At 61.8% G+C, this 16295-nt stretch overlaps 2 protein-coding genes across 3 annotated transcripts; both read right to left on the reverse strand.

The window, feature by feature from the left end:
* Nucleotides 1-1327: 1327 nt before the first annotated feature.
* ACVRL1 (activin A receptor like type 1) lies at nucleotides 1328-9996 on the reverse strand. Of its 2 annotated transcripts, XM_082781437.1 has the most exons (10): nucleotides 9777-9995; nucleotides 6774-6844; nucleotides 5716-5940; nucleotides 5175-5389; nucleotides 4973-5072; nucleotides 4551-4697; nucleotides 4189-4464; nucleotides 3879-4076; nucleotides 2360-2490; nucleotides 1328-2116 (listed from the first exon to the last, which is right to left on the reverse strand). In XM_082781437.1, exons 2-10 carry the CDS (start codon nucleotides 6838-6840, stop codon nucleotides 1982-1984), a joined length of 1494 nt encoding a protein of 497 aa, XP_082637563.1. In that variant the 5' UTR covers nucleotides 6841-6844; nucleotides 9777-9995; the 3' UTR covers nucleotides 1328-1981. The 2 variants fall into 2 exon arrangements, with proteins under 2 accessions (XP_082637563.1, XP_082637562.1); XM_082781436.1 differs by having other exon boundaries at nucleotides 4973-5389; nucleotides 9777-9996.
* A 3280-nt stretch (nucleotides 9997-13276) lies between these two features.
* Nucleotides 13277-16052, reverse strand: ANKRD33 (ankyrin repeat domain 33). Its single transcript, XM_082781269.1, has 4 exons — nucleotides 15955-16052; nucleotides 15572-15701; nucleotides 14701-14841; nucleotides 13277-14170 (listed from the first exon to the last, which is right to left on the reverse strand). Exons 2-4 carry the CDS (start codon nucleotides 15690-15692, stop codon nucleotides 13398-13400), a joined length of 1035 nt encoding a protein of 344 aa, XP_082637395.1. The 5' UTR covers nucleotides 15693-15701; nucleotides 15955-16052; the 3' UTR covers nucleotides 13277-13397.
* Between the last annotated feature and the right edge of the window lie 243 nt (nucleotides 16053-16295).

The raw sequence follows: 16295 nt of genomic DNA on the forward strand, positions 1-16295 counted from the left end.
GAGGTGGGGGGGTGAGGAGGGGGCTGGGGGGGTTATGGGGGTACCGGGGGGGGGCTCCAGGGAGCTGGGGGGGGGGACTGGGGGCTACTGGGAGGTACTGGGGGGCACTGGGGGGCACTGGGAGGTTGAGGGGGGGGACTGGGGGGGGGGTGAAAAGGGGAGCTGGGGGGGCTGAGAGGACATGGGGGGGCTGAGGAGGGGGACTGGGGGGGTTATGGGGGGACTCCAGGGTTCTGGGGGGGTGAGGGGTGCTGGGGGGGGTGAGGAGGGGGTCTGGGGGGGATTGGGGAGTACTGGGGGGAACTGGGGGGTACTGGGGGGAACTGGGAGGTTGAGGAGGGGGGCTGGGGGGGGTAATGGGGGGGTTATGGGGGTGTTATGGGGGTTATGGGGGGGCTCCGGGGAGCTGGGGAGGGGACTGGGGGGTACTGGGGGGCACTGGAAGGTTGAGGAGGGGGGCTGGAGGGGTGGAAAATGGAGGTGTTGGGGGTGAGGAGGGGTGAGGAGGGGGGCTGGGGGGGGGATTGGGGGTACTGGGGGGAACTGGGGGGTACTGGGGGGTTGAGGAGGAGGACTGGGGGGGTGGAAAGGGGAGATGGGGGGGTGAGGAGGGGAATTGAGGGGGATATGAGGGGGCTCCAGGGAGCTCAGCGCAGCTCCCACATCCCAGGGGCTGATCCATGCCCCCTCAGGACCCCTTGTCCCAGCCCGCCCCCCACTTCCAAGAGCCGCCCATTGCCCACCAGTTCCTCCCAGCTGCTAACTGGGAGCAGGACACCCAATGCAGGCCGTGCCTGCGGTGTCAGCGTGCGCCAGGCCCGTGTCCTGTCCCAGGCCAGGCCGACATCCCGCACGGGGCTGAGCCGGAAAAAAAAATCCCCGTGTCAGCCGAGCTTTTCCCAGCAAGTTCCCCTTTCATCTTCGGGGGTGTTTTCGTGTGTCCCCCCCCCCCCCCTTTTCGGGCTATCAGCAGGAACCTCCTGCGCACCCGCTGCGATAAGGCCGCCCGGGCTATCCTGCCTGAACAATGTCAGCGCTCGCAAACAAGACCTGGCCTTTGTTGTCTGCGCTTTCTTGGCATCTCGGGATCCTATTTTTTTATTTTTATTATTTATTTTTTTTGGTGCAAATTCCTAGAAGCACCAGGGCCGGCGGCCCCGAGGGAGAGGGGGTTTGCGGAGAGGCTGGAGCGAGGTTTATTGCGGGGTCCGATACACGCCGGCTACAGCCGTGTCGAAGCCATAAATTAATAAGCCATGCACAAGCTCTGGGCCGCGGGGTCCCCCTTCTCCTCGGTGCCTGGTGGGGGAGGCTGGGAAGCGATAAAATAGCTTTATGCTTTATTAAATATATTAAATCTTGATAATTAAATAATAAAGGCGCGCGTCTCCTTCCGTTGAACGCCCTGGGCGAGGCCTTGAGGAGTCCCTGACCCGAACAGGGAGTGAGCAGGAGCCGGCTGGAGAATGTATGAAAACGCCTGGAAAACACCAAAATGCTGAGAAAACACCCAAACAGCTCGGAAAGCAGAAGCTCATCAGGCCCCAGCAGTCTCAACCCCCGGCACCTTCCCGTGGCTCTGTGGGATCCCCAGGACGCGCGGCTCCAAGCGGCCCTGAAGCGCCCTGGGACCAGCCTTTTCCAGCAAAACCCCCCCAAAAAAACCCAAAACCCAGAGCTGTGCCAGGTCCTGATGGGGAATTCCTGGTGCTGCCCCTTTGGGGTACAGCACGGGGATGGATCCGGCTGGGTAGGGGGCTTCGGGGTGGGCTGGGGCCGGGCGCAGGCTGCCCCAAGCATCAATTTTCAGCTCCGGGGGATATTTTTATAAACAGGCTGGAAGATTTCTTGCTTGCTATTTTTTTTTTTTTGCCTTTTTTTTTTTTTTTTTTTTTTTTCCACCTTGCGGATTTAGAAGCCACTGGGGTGGGAAAAGCCAAGGGGGCCACGGTGAGGGGGGGGTGGGCTGCAGCCCTGGTGCTCAGCACTCCTGCTTGGGTTTGTCCAGGGAGTGGTGCAGCTTCTTCAGGGTCTTTTTGATCCTCAGGGCCGTGAGCCGCGCCGAGGGGCTCTGGTACCAGCACTCCTTCATCACCTTAGCCAGGGCAGACAGAACCTGTTGGGGGGGGAGCAGACAAGGAGTGATGTTTCGGGTGATGCCAGGGCTCCCCAAACCTCCCCAGGCTCCCCAAACCTCCCCCAGGGTCTGCGAAAGCTTTGGGGTGGGGGTCCCGGCTTCCACCCGTCCTCGCCCCCGCTGCCACCCGGAGCTCATGGCCCCTCCGTGGGCGCTTTGCAGCCGGGATACCCCAAAACTGCGGCCCCCGTGAGGCACCCCGAGCCCTCGCCGAAGCCTCACCGAGTCGGAGAAGAGGCGGTTGGGGATCACGGGGGTCTGCTGGTCGACGCACACCACCTTCTTCATGTCCTCGAAGCTGGGGTCGCTGGGCACCACGTCGAAGAAGGGCGGCCGGTACTCCTCCACGATGCCTGCGGGGTTCGCCGTGAGCGTGGCCGGGGCGCAGGATGCGTCCCTGGTCCCGCACGGGGGTGATGTCCCCGCTTCCAGGACACTTGGGGGGGCACAGGGAATGGGAACGGGGGCTGCGGGGTGCCCAAGCTGCCCCCTGTGCCTGTCCCTAGGGTGGCACGGGCACAGCCCTGGGTTGGGGCGCACTGCTCCGGCCCCACCATGGGGCTGGGATGTCTTGGGGGGGCCCAGCACCATCTCCAACCCTGATGGGGGCTCCAGCACCAAGTCCAGCCCCAATAAAACCCCGCAGCCATGGTGAGCCCGCCAGCTGGCCCTGCTAATCCTTGCTTAGTGCCTCCATATGGCCGTGCATCCATGGGGTTTTCCCTCCCCCCAGGCTGCCCCAAGCACCCCACAGCCCCGTGTACCCCAAGGGTACCGGCAACCCCAAACCCCATCCCGGTTCCTCGGTGCCCCGGGGCTGTGCCCGGGTTCCCCACAAGGGTTAAAGCTGGCGGCTGAAGGTCGTCCCCTGCACATGGCCACGGTAATTCGGAGTAAATGTTTAATCTGAAGGAGCCCCAGGGCAGTAAATGAGATTATCCCGACCAGACTGCGCCTGGGGGGGACCTGCTGCTTCACCCTCCAGCGCCCACCATTTAATTAATGCCGCTAATGGGCTCTGCCGGTGGTGCTGAGCGGCGCTGGCCGGGGCAGGAGCCTCCTCTGCGGGGGTCCCCAGCTCTGTCCCCGTCCCCGAGCAAAAACCCCGTGGCCGGAGGTCCCGGCCGTGGCCGGCTTCCAGGCAGCGCTGGATGCTGCTTGTTTTCTAATCAGCACTGAACAAACAGAACGCTGATTGAGTCTAATGGGCCCTTTAATCAGGGAGCCGGGTGCTGACACCAGATTACAGTGTTTATAAATTTACAGCTAATCTTCTGGGCGAAGGAAAAAAAAAAAAAAAGAAAAAAAAAAAGGAAAAAGGGAAGAAAAAAAAAGGAAAAGGGGAAAAAAAAAAGGAAAAAAAAAAGGGAAAAGGGAAAAAAGGAAAAAAAAAGGAAAAAGGGAAAAAAAAGGAAAAAGGGAAAAAAAAAGGAAAAAGGGGAAAAAAAAGGAAAAAGGGAAAAATAAAAAAGGAAAAAGGGAAAAAAAAAGGAAAAAGGGAAAAAAAAAAAGGAAAAAGGGAAAAATAAAAAAGGAAAAAGGGAAAAAAAAAGGAAAAAGGGAAAAAAAAGGAAAAAAAAGGAAAAAGGGAAAAAAAAAGGAAAAAGAAAAAAACAGGAAAAAGGGAAGGAAAAAAAAGGAAAAAAGGAAAAAAAAGGAAAAAGGGGAAAAAAAAAAGAAAAAAGGGAAAAAAAAAAAAGAAGGAGGAGGAGAGAAGGAGGGAGGGCTGGAGCCTGCTCACCGTTCACCGCCGTCCGCCGGGTGATCTCCCAGAGCACCAGCCCGTAGGCCCAGATGTCCGTCTTCTTGTAGGACTCGAAGCAGTCGGTGCGGATCTGCTCGCTCAGCACCTCGGGGGCCATGTAGCGCTTGGTGCCCACCCGCGGGTTGGTGCCGATGTCCAGGTAGTCGCTGCCTTGGGAGTGCATGACGGCCAGCCCTGGGCGGACAGACAGACGGACGGATGGATGGATGGATAGACGGACGGACGGTGGACAGAAGGACGTCACCGTCACCGCCGTGTCCCCCCCCCCGGGGGAGCGGGGTCTCACCCAGGTCGGCGATGCAGCACTGCCGGTTGCTTTTCACCAGGATGTTCCTGCTCTTCAGGTCGCGGTGGGCGATGGCGGGCTTGCCCTGGGTGCCGAAAATCTCCACATGGAGGTGGACGAGGCCGCAGATGATGGAGGCCGCCAGCCCCAGGCAGGTCTCCACGTCCAGGGCCGTCCTCTGCAGGTAGTCGTAGAGGGAGCCGTTCTCGTGGTAGTGGGTGATGAGCCACAGCTGGGTGCTGGAGTTCCTCGACGTCATGTCGGAGGCGATGAAGCCTGGATGGGGAGAGGAGCGGGGTCACGGAGCCGCCGCGCCGCCGTCCCCGGTGCCCCCTTCCCCCCCGTGTGGCCCCCATCCTCACCCAGGATGTTGTCGTGCCGGAGGAGGACGGTGTTGTAGATCTCCGTCTCGCGGAACCACGACTGCTCGTCCCGGGAGGAGAAGATCTTCACGGCCACGTTCTCCCCGTGCCACACGCCTCGCCACACCTCGCCGTAGCGCCCTTTGCCTGCCCCAACCACGGCATCCCCTTAACACAGACCCCGAGGGATCCCAACCCCGTCCCCGTCCCTCTGTGATAAACCCAGCTCCCGGTGGGGAACGGCAACGGGGCGATGCAGGGCCCTTCATATCGGGGTGGGCTGACCTTGGTCAAGTGCCACCCACCCCGAGGATTGGGGTCTCTATGGGGTTTTGGCTACAGGGCTTGGGTCCAACGCCTCCCCGTGGGTTTGGCATCGCGGTGCCACTGCGGGAAAGGGCTCCGGCCCCTGCTGTCCTCACCCACGCACTCCACCAGGGTGATCTGCCGAGCCACCGTCCTCTGGACGAGGAAAGGCAGCCCTGAGCCGCTGCCCGTGGTGCAGTCGTCGTTCAGCAGGTCCTGAGGAGCCAAGGCAGCCGGTGAGCCCGGTGGCCACCCCGCGCCGCACGTCCCCCTTCCTTTGGGGACAGCCGGGGGTCTCCCCCCTTGGTGCCCACCCACCTCCAGCGTGCTGTCTCCCACCAGGGAGGCTTTGAGCATGAGGTCCGTGTCCCCCAGGTCGCTGTGCTTGAAGAGGAGCCTCTCGCGGCGGTGCTGGGTCAGCTTCCAGAGGAAGAGCGCCGTGAGCGCCGCGAGGACGAGGAGGGCGAGCAGCGGGACGAAGATCATCAGGAGGAGGTTGGACAGGGACGGCGGCTTCTCCAGGGCTTCTTCTCCTGGTGGAGGGGAAAGGATGGGTGGGGGAAGGAAGGGAGGGCTTGGGCTTGGACCTGGGGAGGTTTTGGGGTTTGGGTTTGGGTTTGGGCATGGGAGGGGGGATCTGCAGTGGGGTCACCCCCATGGATGGGGGCACAGCGCAAGGAGAGGCACTGGGGGCACCTCGCTCACCCCATCCTGCTTTCGAAAGGGGGATCCTGGCAATGCCGGGAGAGGAAAGGGATTATTTAGAGACCCAAACACATCTCCACATCCCCGAAAAACCCTGCCCCTCTCCCCCTGACTCCTCGAAAAGGGAAGGGGGACAGCCCGGGGGTTCCCGTACCTGGCAGGTAGATCTCCAGCTCGGCGTTGCACATGTTGGAGTCGCAGCACCTGGTGCCGTACTGCTCCATCACGTGCGGGCGGCAGTTCTCCATCAGGTTGGTGGAGAAGCAGCCCCGGTGCTGGACGATCCTCCCGTCCTCCCGCCGCTTGCTGACGAAGCACACCTTGCCCGTGCAGTTGGGCACGCTGCAGTGCGGCACGTCGCACGCGCACAGCAGCTCGTCTGCGGGCACGAGGACAGCACGCGTTGCGCCACGGGGCCGGGATGCCCCGTTCGGGGTCAGCCGCCACCCGTCTTGGGGATGCTGCTGGCTTTGGGGTCAATGGGATCTATGCTCAAGACCCTACAAGCAGGCTGGGACCACCAGGAGGCAGCAGAGGGGATGCGCGGGGAAAACGCATCCGTGCCATGAGCTGGAACAACAAATTGGGCTGCCCGAGCTCGCAGCGCACAGCCCGGGGGTCGCATCCTGCCCATGGAGCCCCAGGGAGCTTTGGAGCCAGAGCTGGGCTCTGGGGGCGTTGTGTTTTGGGATCCAGGCACCGAATGTGCAGCCCCTCGCCGCGGGGCCAGGGGGCGGCTGCGCTCCCGCCTCCCGATTTAGCTCTGCCCTTTGGCGCAGAAAATATCCCTCCTGGAATCAGCAAGTTCAGCACGAGGGCAGCCAGACGGACGGTGGCAAGGGGACAGACAGACGGCCGGCCGGCCGCAGCCCCCCACGGCCCCATGCTGGTGCCCTGTGCTTGGTGGCGTGGGCTGGGGACCATCCCTGGTGCTCCTCGGGGGCTCCACGTCCCCCCTGCCCAGAGCCAGGACGATCCCAGCCTGGATCCACCCCGGATCCCCCTGGTGCTCTCTGGGGACCACGAGCAGCTCCTTGCTGCTCCCCACCACCAGCAGCACCTCCCCGGAGCCACGTCCTGCAGCCGTTTATTTTGAGCAGAGCAAGCGATTAAGTTTCCAAACAGCCCCGAGTTTATTTTAACCACCCCGCGTGGGGCGGAAGGCGTCGGGCACGGCCCCAGCTTCATTTTCTGCTCCGTTTTGCTACTCACCGGCAGCAAGGCCGAGGGAGAAGGTCAGCAGTGCCAGCATAGCCCCGCCACAGGCTTCTTGGGACATTTTCCTGCAGGAAAAAAAAACCAAAAAAAAAAGGGGGTGATGGTGGCAGCCACAGCCCTGGGGCACCCCCAACATCCCGGGGCTGGCGGCCGGGCAAAACGCGGGCGCAGCCGCGCGGTGGCTTTGGGAAGGAAGCAGCGGGACGCGGTGTCCGACAGGGAGGGAGGGCAGCGAGGCGAGGTAGGATGTGCTGCTTGCAAGTGGAATTCGGCTCCGGACGTCCCGGTTGCAGCCCTTCCTGCGAGCAGTTCCCCGGGACGGCTGCAGACGCACGTGGAGCCGGCGGGATGCCGGGATGCCCCGTACAGCCCCACGGCGCTCGAGGTTTGGGGTAGGAAGGGGGCATCGCCACGGCCACAAGGCCCCCACAGCCTCCCCCGTCCCCACGGGTGGTACCTCGGCGTGTCCCACGGACATCAGCGGGGCTGGAGGTCTGCGGGATGGGGCTGGGAGCCCCCACGCCCCGCTGCGCACCCCCAGGTCCCCGCCGCAGCCGGAGCCGCCCCGGCAGCTGGCTGCAATCCGGGGCTCAGCGCCGGGAGGGGGCTTTTGTACAGAGCTTATCAATGACACAAGCGGAGTCACTGCGGGCGGCCAAGAATTCCCCAGCTGCGCCTTTGGGGAAGGTTTGGCCGTGATTTTTTTTTTTTTTAATTATTATGATTTTTTATTTTTCAATAGCTCCTCGTAAAAGGAGGAATTTTGGCCAAGCCCCTCGCGGCACCGCCGCGCGCTCCCTTCCCACGAGGCCGGGACCTGGCTCCCCAACCCCACCTCGCTCCCTTCTCCGTCGCCCCGCGATTCCCAATATAAACACGCCGAAAGTGGCCGTTTCCTGCAATTCAAGGAGCCCTGCCCATGGCAGCCAGGACAGGAATCAAGATTGTTTAGATTCTGGCCTTGATGGGGAAAGGCAGTCACGCAAGCACGGTGCGCGGAAAGGCACACGGACGTGGCCGTCCCGGGCAGAGCTGCGACGGCTCCGGCCACTGCGCAGCATAAAAATGGGTTTTTCCTCCCCAAAATAGCTCACTTTGTTGTAGCTCGTGGAGAGGAAACGGTGACCCGAGCTCAGGGCTGTCGTGAGAGCAGGATCCGCCCCGGCAGGAGCGGTGCCTGGCCGCTCGCAGCGCTCCTCACCGGCCGGTCCCTCGGCTAGCACGGGGTCAGCCCTACAAGGATGAGATTTGGGAAATAAATTCAGCTGGGGCCGTTCAGCTCTCGGGTTGTGAGCCCCTGGGATGCTCCTAGGCATGCCGGTCACCTCGCAATTTGGTGTGCTAGGGAATGAATCTTTTTAATATGGAAACGGAGGCTCCCAGGCAGTGAATCCCCTCCTCGGAGGCGCTTCCAGGAAGCCACCAAGCAAAACCCTGCCTTGTCAGAGCCCTGCGGGGTTTTCGCCGTTCAACCCAAAATGGTCCGGACCTCACCGAAAACCTCACTGCCCACGAGACAAAATTGCAAGCAAAGCAAACCCTAACCCAGAACCGTCCCTAGCACCGAGCTATAGAAAACCAGGGTCAGAAATATCCCAGGACACATCTGCAATGGGTCAAAACCAGCCCCGACGCCCCCCCAGTCCCTTCCCATTTCAAGCTGCAGCGTTTGCACCCCCTGGGGGTCCACAGGAGCACCTCCAGCCCCGAAATGCTGGCAGCGAGCCACCCCACAGCTTTACGTCCCGTCATCCTGGGGGATTTGCAGCAGATTCAGCCACAGGCGGAGGAAAAAAAATTGGATAAATCCACCCTGGGGGGTTTTAGGGCTGGGCAGGAGCATCCCTGGCCAGGCAGAGGCTGTAGCACTCGCTGCCTTATGCACCAGAGGGGCTGAAGTGATGGAAGTCCCTGTTGTTGGGAAGGTCTTGAGCAAGACCCAGTGCGGAGAAGAGGAATTTCCCTGCCCTGAAATGGAGGCAGGGGCCAAGGGGCTGCTCGGGAAGCAGCACCGGGGACAGGAGACAGTGGGAAAGCCCGGACCCGTTGGGTACCTGGGCAGAAATGGGGCTGCAGCGCCCCGTGGCCACACTTGCACACTTCCAGCTGAGCAAACGCCGTCTCCTCCAGGAGAGCAAACCCCATCTCCTCCAGGAGGAACATTTCCCAAACGGCACAAGAAGGATGGAGGCGAAATTCAGGCGCAGCGGGGACCCGCGGGGACAGGCTGCGCACCCCGGCCCCTTGCACCACCGGGATTGCTGCACCATAGGACGCACGCAGGGAGCAGCAAAACCAGCTCAGACGCATTAATGAGAGAAACAGGAACACGATGCCAGCCTTGCACGCATCTCCTCGCACACACAGCAGTGCAGGGGAGGTTTCCTGCCCTGGCCCTCGTGTTGGGTTTTGCCCAGCAGACGCTGTGCTTGCAGGCAGCGTGGGGCTCTGCACCGTGCCGCCAGCCACTGCGGTTTCAACTTTCCCTCACTGCAACTCGTGCCTTGTAGAGATGCGCCCCTGTCCTCCATTTCCCAGCCCTCTCGTCAGCTCAGGGGCTTGCTAGCAGCTGTATAATATTTTAGCTCTTTGCCGAGGACCCGGGGACAGATCCTGCTCTCAGCCACGCTGCTGTAAATCCAGGTTTATGTCCCCAAAATCCAGATTCCGGCATCTGCTACCCTGACGTAAACCCTGGTGTCCCACCGAACGTCATGGAAATGGGGCCAGCTCCTGATTTTGGCCACGTTGGTGAAAATCCAGAGGGAAACCGGCCGATCTCCGAGCCTGGAGACGTTCAGCAGAGATCAGCCCCTGCCCTGTGCTTGCCAGCAGCTGCTCTGGGCGTTAAAAAGTGATGGAGGCTTTGAGGAAAGAAGACGGGGACCCCCGGGAGCAGAAGGCAGGGCCAGGCTGGGGGGTCCCGACCCCACAGAGGTGGGGGTCCTGCATGGCCCAGCTCCGTGCAGCCTCCCCCGAGGGCGCTTTGGGACTCACCTACAGCATCCGCGCCGGTCCCGTGGGTGCTGCCCGGCTCTGCTGCTGCTCCTGGGGAGGATTCCTGGCCGTGGCCCCCCCCGTGTCCCACACCAGGCTCAGTCAGGGACGCTCCCAGCCGTGCCCTGCACCCCAAGGAACCTCATGGGGACCCCGAAGAGGTTCAGCTCCCGGCCCGGCCCCGCTGCCCCGACGCGGCCGCCTGGCGAGCGCTCTGTGGTCTGGATGTGGGAGAAGTCAAAAAAATGTTTCTTATTACTGCCTCTTCCTGCCTGGCTTTTCTCCACCACTCCCAGCTAATAAAGCATTTCCTATTGCTGAGCACACATCCCCATCCAGCCTCCCTTCCTCCCGCACACCGGGCCCCAGCTCCATCCTGGTTGCTCTCCCTCGTCCCGCTCCTCCCGCCCCTGTCCCTCACCAGCTGCTTCCCCAAATTTTCCTGAATTTTGAGCCCGGGAGAGGCCCCGGGGCTGCACCCTGCCAGGTCCAGAGCACCCAAAGCTTCCTGCACCCGGCGGAGTCACAGCCGCTCCGTTTGGGGGGTTTATTTGGGGGTACCAGGGGTAGGGAGGATGCTGTGGGTTGGCGTTAGAGCACTGGGCACCTCTCCCACCTCACCGGTGCTTGTCCCCTGTGGGGATGGGAACTTTATGGGGTAGCAAAGGGGCTTCCCAGCTGTCCAGTGCTGTCCCCAGTAGGATTTTCGGAGCTCAAGGAGCACTGCACCGAGGGGTGCTCGATCTTCTCTGCAGGGCTAAGACAAAGGGACCCACGGGCACGTCTCCCATATGTGCCACCACCCCTCGAGACCCCCCAGCTGCGCTGGGACACCCGCGGTGGTGCCGTTCCCACGGCGTGGGGCGCACGGAGCCAACCCCACCGCGGGCAGCGGAAACGCCGCTTCCCCTTTTGCTGCCCCGGGGTTGCAGTTTCAGCCACCCTGGCTGGGGTCCCGTATCCGTCCCCCATCCCTCAGCTCCTCCCCAGCACCCCCCAGCCCCAGCTTTCTCCCGGCTGCTCCTTCCAGACACCTCGAGCAGCTCCCGTGGAGGCAGCCGGCAGCCCCGGGGGCCGGCGTCGCATCCTCTTTCCTAACCGAGCTACGTGGCCTGATTTCCCTCGCCGTTCCCCGTTTCATCACAAACCCCAATTGCATCACGAGCCCAAAATTGCAGCGTGACCCTCCCCGGAGCCGCCGCGGCCTCTCCGCCTGGGCACTGGCGGCAGAGCTCGGCCGTGGAGCTTTGAGGTCCTGCCCGAGGTTCCTCCGCTATCTCCCCGATCGCCCTCGGCGGAGGAAGTGAGACAAACAAGAGCACAAAACCAGGATCAAACGCGCGGAGCCTTCGTGCGTGACCTTGCCCGTGGCGGAGGCGGGAGGAATTTTCGCCGAGCCGGCATCCACGCATGGGAAACGGGCAGTTTCCATCAGATAGCAGCGCCCGTCTGCCGGAGGAAGTCTGTGCCGCAGCCGCGCTATCGCCGTGACCATCTCTGCCCCGGCGCAGATTGCAGCCGCCAGCCCTTCCCCGTTTTTTTTTTTGGGGGGGGGTTTCAACAAGGGGGGGGGACAGCGGCCCCGAATTTTGCCCTCAGCAGCCGGGCGCTGGATGCGCGGTGTCCAGCAAGGGCTCTGCTTCAGGCGCTGCTCTCTTCCACGCTGGGAGCCTGGATTTTTTTTTTTTAATTCGTGAATATTCACCCCAAGACCATGACCGGCTGTAACAACAGGCAGACCAAGGAGGTTTTCAACCCGGTCTGCCACCAGAATTTCAGCAGGGCAAGGATGGTTCTGAGCGATTTCCAGCACCAGGATGAGAAAAAAACTGGGAGATGGAGGCTGAGCAGCAAGGAGAGGGGAGGAGAAGACTCGTGCCCGGTGCTGCCTGCCTCTACGGGCAGACAAACCGCGGCCATGCCGAACCCAGGAGCACCAAACCCTTGTCCTGACCCGAATATTTCCTCGCCTTCGCACAGCTCGAGGCCACCCCCAGCTCGTGGTGCGGCAGGAGGCAGCTGCCTCCCACCCGCTGTGCTTCGTGCCGGGCTCTGGGGGTGCCAGCCCCGTGCTGAATCACAGCGGGATGGGTGCTGGCGGTGCCGGCCGCGCCGGGGCTGATGGCGCAAGCTCCCCACCGCTCCCACCTCCGAGCCAAAAAAAAAATAAATCAGCTTTTATTAAATAATTTGGGCTTCTTATGGCCACGTGCTGCAGTTTCGCCCCGCAGAGCACCCTGTGCCCCCATGGGACCGCAGCCAGCCACCCCTGCAGGTGTCACCGAGGGGCCACGAGCCTCCATCCTCCGCTGTCCCTGGCTGTCCCCGTCCCCTGTGCGGCAGGAGCGTGGCACGAGCCAAGGTCTCTCCGTGCACCTCCGCCCCCGGCTCATCTGCGAGCCGTGGCAGAAGCTGGCACCGGAGGAAGGCGGCGTGGGGAGCCCGGCGCGAGCCAAGGCTGGGGGGGAACAGGAGGGAGGCAGCGGCGCCTGGAGCCCCTGCAAGGCACAGCCCCAAAATGGGGAGGACTGGGGGGAGCGGGTGGCTTTGTGCTCTGAGTTGCAGGTTCTGCCTGCCCACAGGGAAAGATTATTTATTTTATTTATTACCGGGGGATTTAAGTGATTCGAGTGCCTCTTGCTGCAAGGTGCTCTCCCTGCGACCAAACCCTCCCTGCCTGCAAGCTGCAGGAGGCAGCGAGGGCTGCTCAGGATCCGGATTTCACCTCCCCGCATCCCCACAGGGTCACTTCGAGGCGTTTTTAGGAGGAACTTGAAATATTTACACCACCAGCAGCATCCCCGTGACTCAGACACGGCTGCTGGGGACCCGCGATGTGCACAGGGAGCAGAGCCAGGACTGTCCCTGCCGCCCCAGAGCCTGCACAGGGTGAGGACCCCACGGCCCCTTGCTTTTGTTTGCAGCTCAAATCCTCACTCAAACCATTCTGGTGCACGAATCAAGAGCAGCATGGGGAAAACATCCTGCTTTAACCACATCTGGATGGCTGCAGCGTGATGGCAAACTCGATCTTGCTGCCATCCTGGCACGTGGTGCGGCACGGCCGGGGAACACACCAGCAAAAAAATAACTGCACAGAGGGGCCACCGAGGGGAGCAGGTGCTGGGGGGCACCAGAGGTCCCCGTGGGTGCAAGGTGAGGGGTCTTGGGACAAAGCAGGAGCAGGGAAATCGATGCCATGAGGGTAGTCGGGCTGCCCTGGCTGGGGGATGCTCGCAGCACGGGTGAGGCTTCGCTGCCAGCCCGACGAGCAGCCCTGGGGTTTATTCATTAAATCAATCCCGTTAACATGGCAACTGCTTCCACTTTAATTTGCACAGTCACGTTCCGCCACACTCCGCGAGATCCAGATCTCCGTAAGATCCAAGAGGCAAAAAAAAAAAAAAAAAAAAAAAAGGACAGGAGGGAGCCCCTTCTGCCCCCACCCTGCCCCGGCTCCTGGCAGAGGGCAGGATCCCCCCCAGCACCATGGGGCCGGGCAGAGCCAAGGCGTGGGATGACGAAGGGCTGGGCAGGGAGCAGCAACGTGGGCTCATCCCCTGCCAAAACCACCCAGCAGGTCCCAAAGCGGTTGGGGCCCTCGCCCCGAGACCCCCCACCTTAGGGTCCCTTTCCCCCTTTCTTCTTTTTCTTCTCGTTCCCCGCTTCCTTGGCAGCTCTCTTCTCCTCCTGCAGCTCCTTGTACCTCCACTTGGGCGGCTGCAGCAGCTCCTTGTCCTTGGCACGATGCCTCCACTCCCTCCTGCTGGCCGATGGCGAGGAGGCCTTGGTCAGCTTGATTTTTGGGACGTGCTCCCCGGGGAAGATGCTGTTCCCGCGCAGCAGCAGCAGCAGCCGCCGGGGCAGGAAGCCCAGGAGGCGGTTTTGGGGACAGCGTGGAGGCAGGAGCCGGATCTCCGACACCGCTTGGCCGTTGCACGAGGCTGCCCCGGCCACGGGGCTGGAGGTGCCTGGATCTGGCACGTGCTGCTGGAGGATCTCCGGCACCGACAGCCGGCGTTTGCCCACCTCGGGGGGGCTGTCGGGGCAGACGGTTTGGCAAGCGGTGGCCACGAAGGGGCTGGCCAGGGCGGTGGTCATCCTCACCATGTGGTCCATCACGCCGTCCTCCTCGGGGTCGCGAGGGAAGCGGAAGGTGAAGAGGGAGCGGATCTTCTCCGACAGCTTCTGGCTCCGGGATTTGGGGCTCAGGGCTTTGGCCACCAGCCCGGCCAGCGCTGGCCACTCGGGGAGGTAGCGGGTGCCGAATTGCTCGGCCCGCGGGCGCCGCAGGAGGCTGCGGATGCGAACGGTCGTCTCGAAGCGGCCGGTGAAGACTGCCCACTCCCTGGCTGTCTTCCCTTTGATGGGATCCACTGCCTGCAGGTCGGCTCCTGGTGACACCGGGATGCAAAGGATGTCACCGCAAGTGTCCCCGCTCCATCCCCCAAAATCGCCCCAGAGCTCAGGGTGCACACACGAGGCAGCACAAAATTCAAAATAAGAACCCGTCCATCCAAAAAAAAAAAAGGGATTTGGGCTGCGTTCACAGCTCAGCATTTGGGGGCAGTGACCAGCAGGTGTCACCACGGTCCAGGCTGGCACTGGACGGACTGCCGGACAGCGTGCTGGACAGATGGACAGCCTGGTTAGGGTCAGAGGAGCCTCAGGGAAGGGCTCAGAGCCCCTACCCTGCATGGAAGGGCTCTACAAAGCCATGGCACGGCCAGGCAGCTTCGGGCTATCCAAGTTGGGATATTGGTGCCACAACACCCCCGGGTAGCAGTGACCCCCTGGTGTCCCCCCCCTCCAACCAAAAGCATCAGTGCAGGCCCTTAACTTTCCAACCAGAGAGCTTCAGGAACCAGAGAGGATGCCCAAAAGCATCAGAGCTCGGGCTCCACCACGGGCCGGGGCCGCTCACCCGCCAGCAGCAGGGCGGCCACGCAGTCCTGCTGCCCCTGCACCGCCGCCTTCATCAGCGCCGTCAGCCCCCGGCCGTCGCGCCTGTCCAGGTCCAGCGCCGGGTAGTAATTCAGGAGGTAGTTGACTATCGTGATGTGTCCTTCGCAGAGGAGAAGCCCCGTTAGCGTTTGGGTGGTTAACGAGGGTTAATTGTTAGCGCCCGCTTGTAGGAAGGGGCTTGGTGGGGGCGTCTCGAACGCAAACGCGGGGCGAGGTTGGGGGGAGCTGGACCTAAACCCTTCTGGTTTGCTTTGTAAGAGGCTGGGTGGCAAAGTGCAGAGCACGGTGCTGGCTCGCCAGCTGCTTCAAGCAGGTAATTCAGGAAAGAATCCAAAAAAATTAAAAAAAAATCGCCAATTCTAGCAATGATTAGAAGCAGGAATAGTGCACGATCCCACCGCAGTGCACTCTGCGGCTCATCAGCTCGGGATTGCTCTGGGGGAGCAGAACTGATCCACTACGAGAAAAATGGGATTGGAACAGAAGTTTTGGTCCCCAAATTGGAATTTACTGCTCAGGCCTTTTGCTGGTGTAAATCTGTGTGGCTCACTCGGCTTTTTTTTTTTTTTGGTGAGCTGCTGGGCTGACCAAGCGCAGGGTCTGGCTGAGTTCTGCTGCTCAGGCAGGACTGGTTGCAAGGGAACATTTCTGTAAAATCTCCGCTTTTTCACAATTTAATCATTTTTAGGACTGCACTGACATAAGCCATCAGGTCGTACAGGGCAGGTCACTTCGCTTTGGCCCCTTGTCTCTCCTGGCTGCTCATCTTTGGGGTTGCAGAGGGGAGGGATGGGGGCTCTGGCCCTGCAGCAGGTATGAGGGGTGCCTACCTGCTTGTGCTGCCATCATGAGCGCCGTGTTCCCCTCCTTGTCCTGCTGGTTGACGTCGATGTGCGGGCACTGCCGCAGCAGGGGCACGATGTCCACGAAGCCCTTGCAGCAGGCGACCATCAGCCCGTTCTGGAGGGGACAGCATTCAGAGTGGGACCACCACCGCCCTCCCCACCCCAAACCCAAAGGGTCTGGGATGGGAAGGAGGCTGTGGTTCAGTCCTGAAGATCCACACAACCCCAGGAGACCCTGATCACCCATCCCACGGCTCTGGGGGCTCATCCTGAGCTCTGCCCCCTGCTCACCCTCCTTCAGCAGCCACCAGCCTCCAGAGTTTGCCCGTTCCCAGGACACCCTCTCCGCTCCTCCCCCAGCCACTCACCCTGCCGTTGATATCCAGCTCCGTGGCCTCCCTCCTGCTCACCCCACGCTCCAACCTCTCCCGCACCAGCTTGGCATCGTTCCTGAGGCAGCACTGGTAGAGGCTCAGGTCCTCACCACCGCCGGTCTCAACAGGGAGCTCGGCGCATGGGTAGACGGAGTCGTCGGAGAGGATGCTGCAGGTGTCCGAGAGCTCAGACTCCGCGCTCGACTCATCCTCCTCCTCCTCCTCCTCCTCGTAGGACAGCTCGGGGTCGGAGGCTGCAGCACGTTCTCCTCTTCCACACTCATCTGTCATCCGGCCCGGGCAGCGAGTCCTGCTCGGCACCGAGCCCTGCTAGG

This window comes from Aythya marila (assembly GCF_965140915.1).
Source record: "Aythya marila genome assembly, chromosome: 30".
Classification (NCBI taxonomy): domain Eukaryota; kingdom Metazoa; phylum Chordata; class Aves; order Anseriformes; family Anatidae; genus Aythya; species Aythya marila.

Coding starts and splice junctions, on each gene's coding strand:
- ACVRL1 (XM_082781436.1), bottom strand. CDS start 6,840: ATGTCCCAAGAAGCCTGTGGCGGGGCTATGCTGGCACTGCTGACCTTC. Junction 5,941..6,773: donor CTCCCTCGGCCTTGCTGCCG/GTGAGTAGCAAA, acceptor TCGTGCCCGCAG/ACGAGCTGCTGTGCGCGTGC. Junction 4,698..4,972: donor CACCCTGGTGGAGTGCGTGG/GTGAGGACAGCA, acceptor TGGTTGGGGCAG/GCAAAGGGCGCTACGGCGAG.
- ANKRD33 (XM_082781269.1), bottom strand. CDS start 15,692: ATGGTCGCCTGCTGCAAGGGCTTCGTGGACATCGTGCCCCTGCTGCGG. Junction 14,842..15,571: donor CATGATGGCAGCACAAGCAG/GTAGGCACCCCT, acceptor TCCTCTGCGAAG/GACACATCACGATAGTCAAC. Junction 14,171..14,700: donor GGCCGCCCTGCTGCTGGCGG/GTGAGCGGCCCC, acceptor CGGTGTCACCAG/GAGCCGACCTGCAGGCAGTG.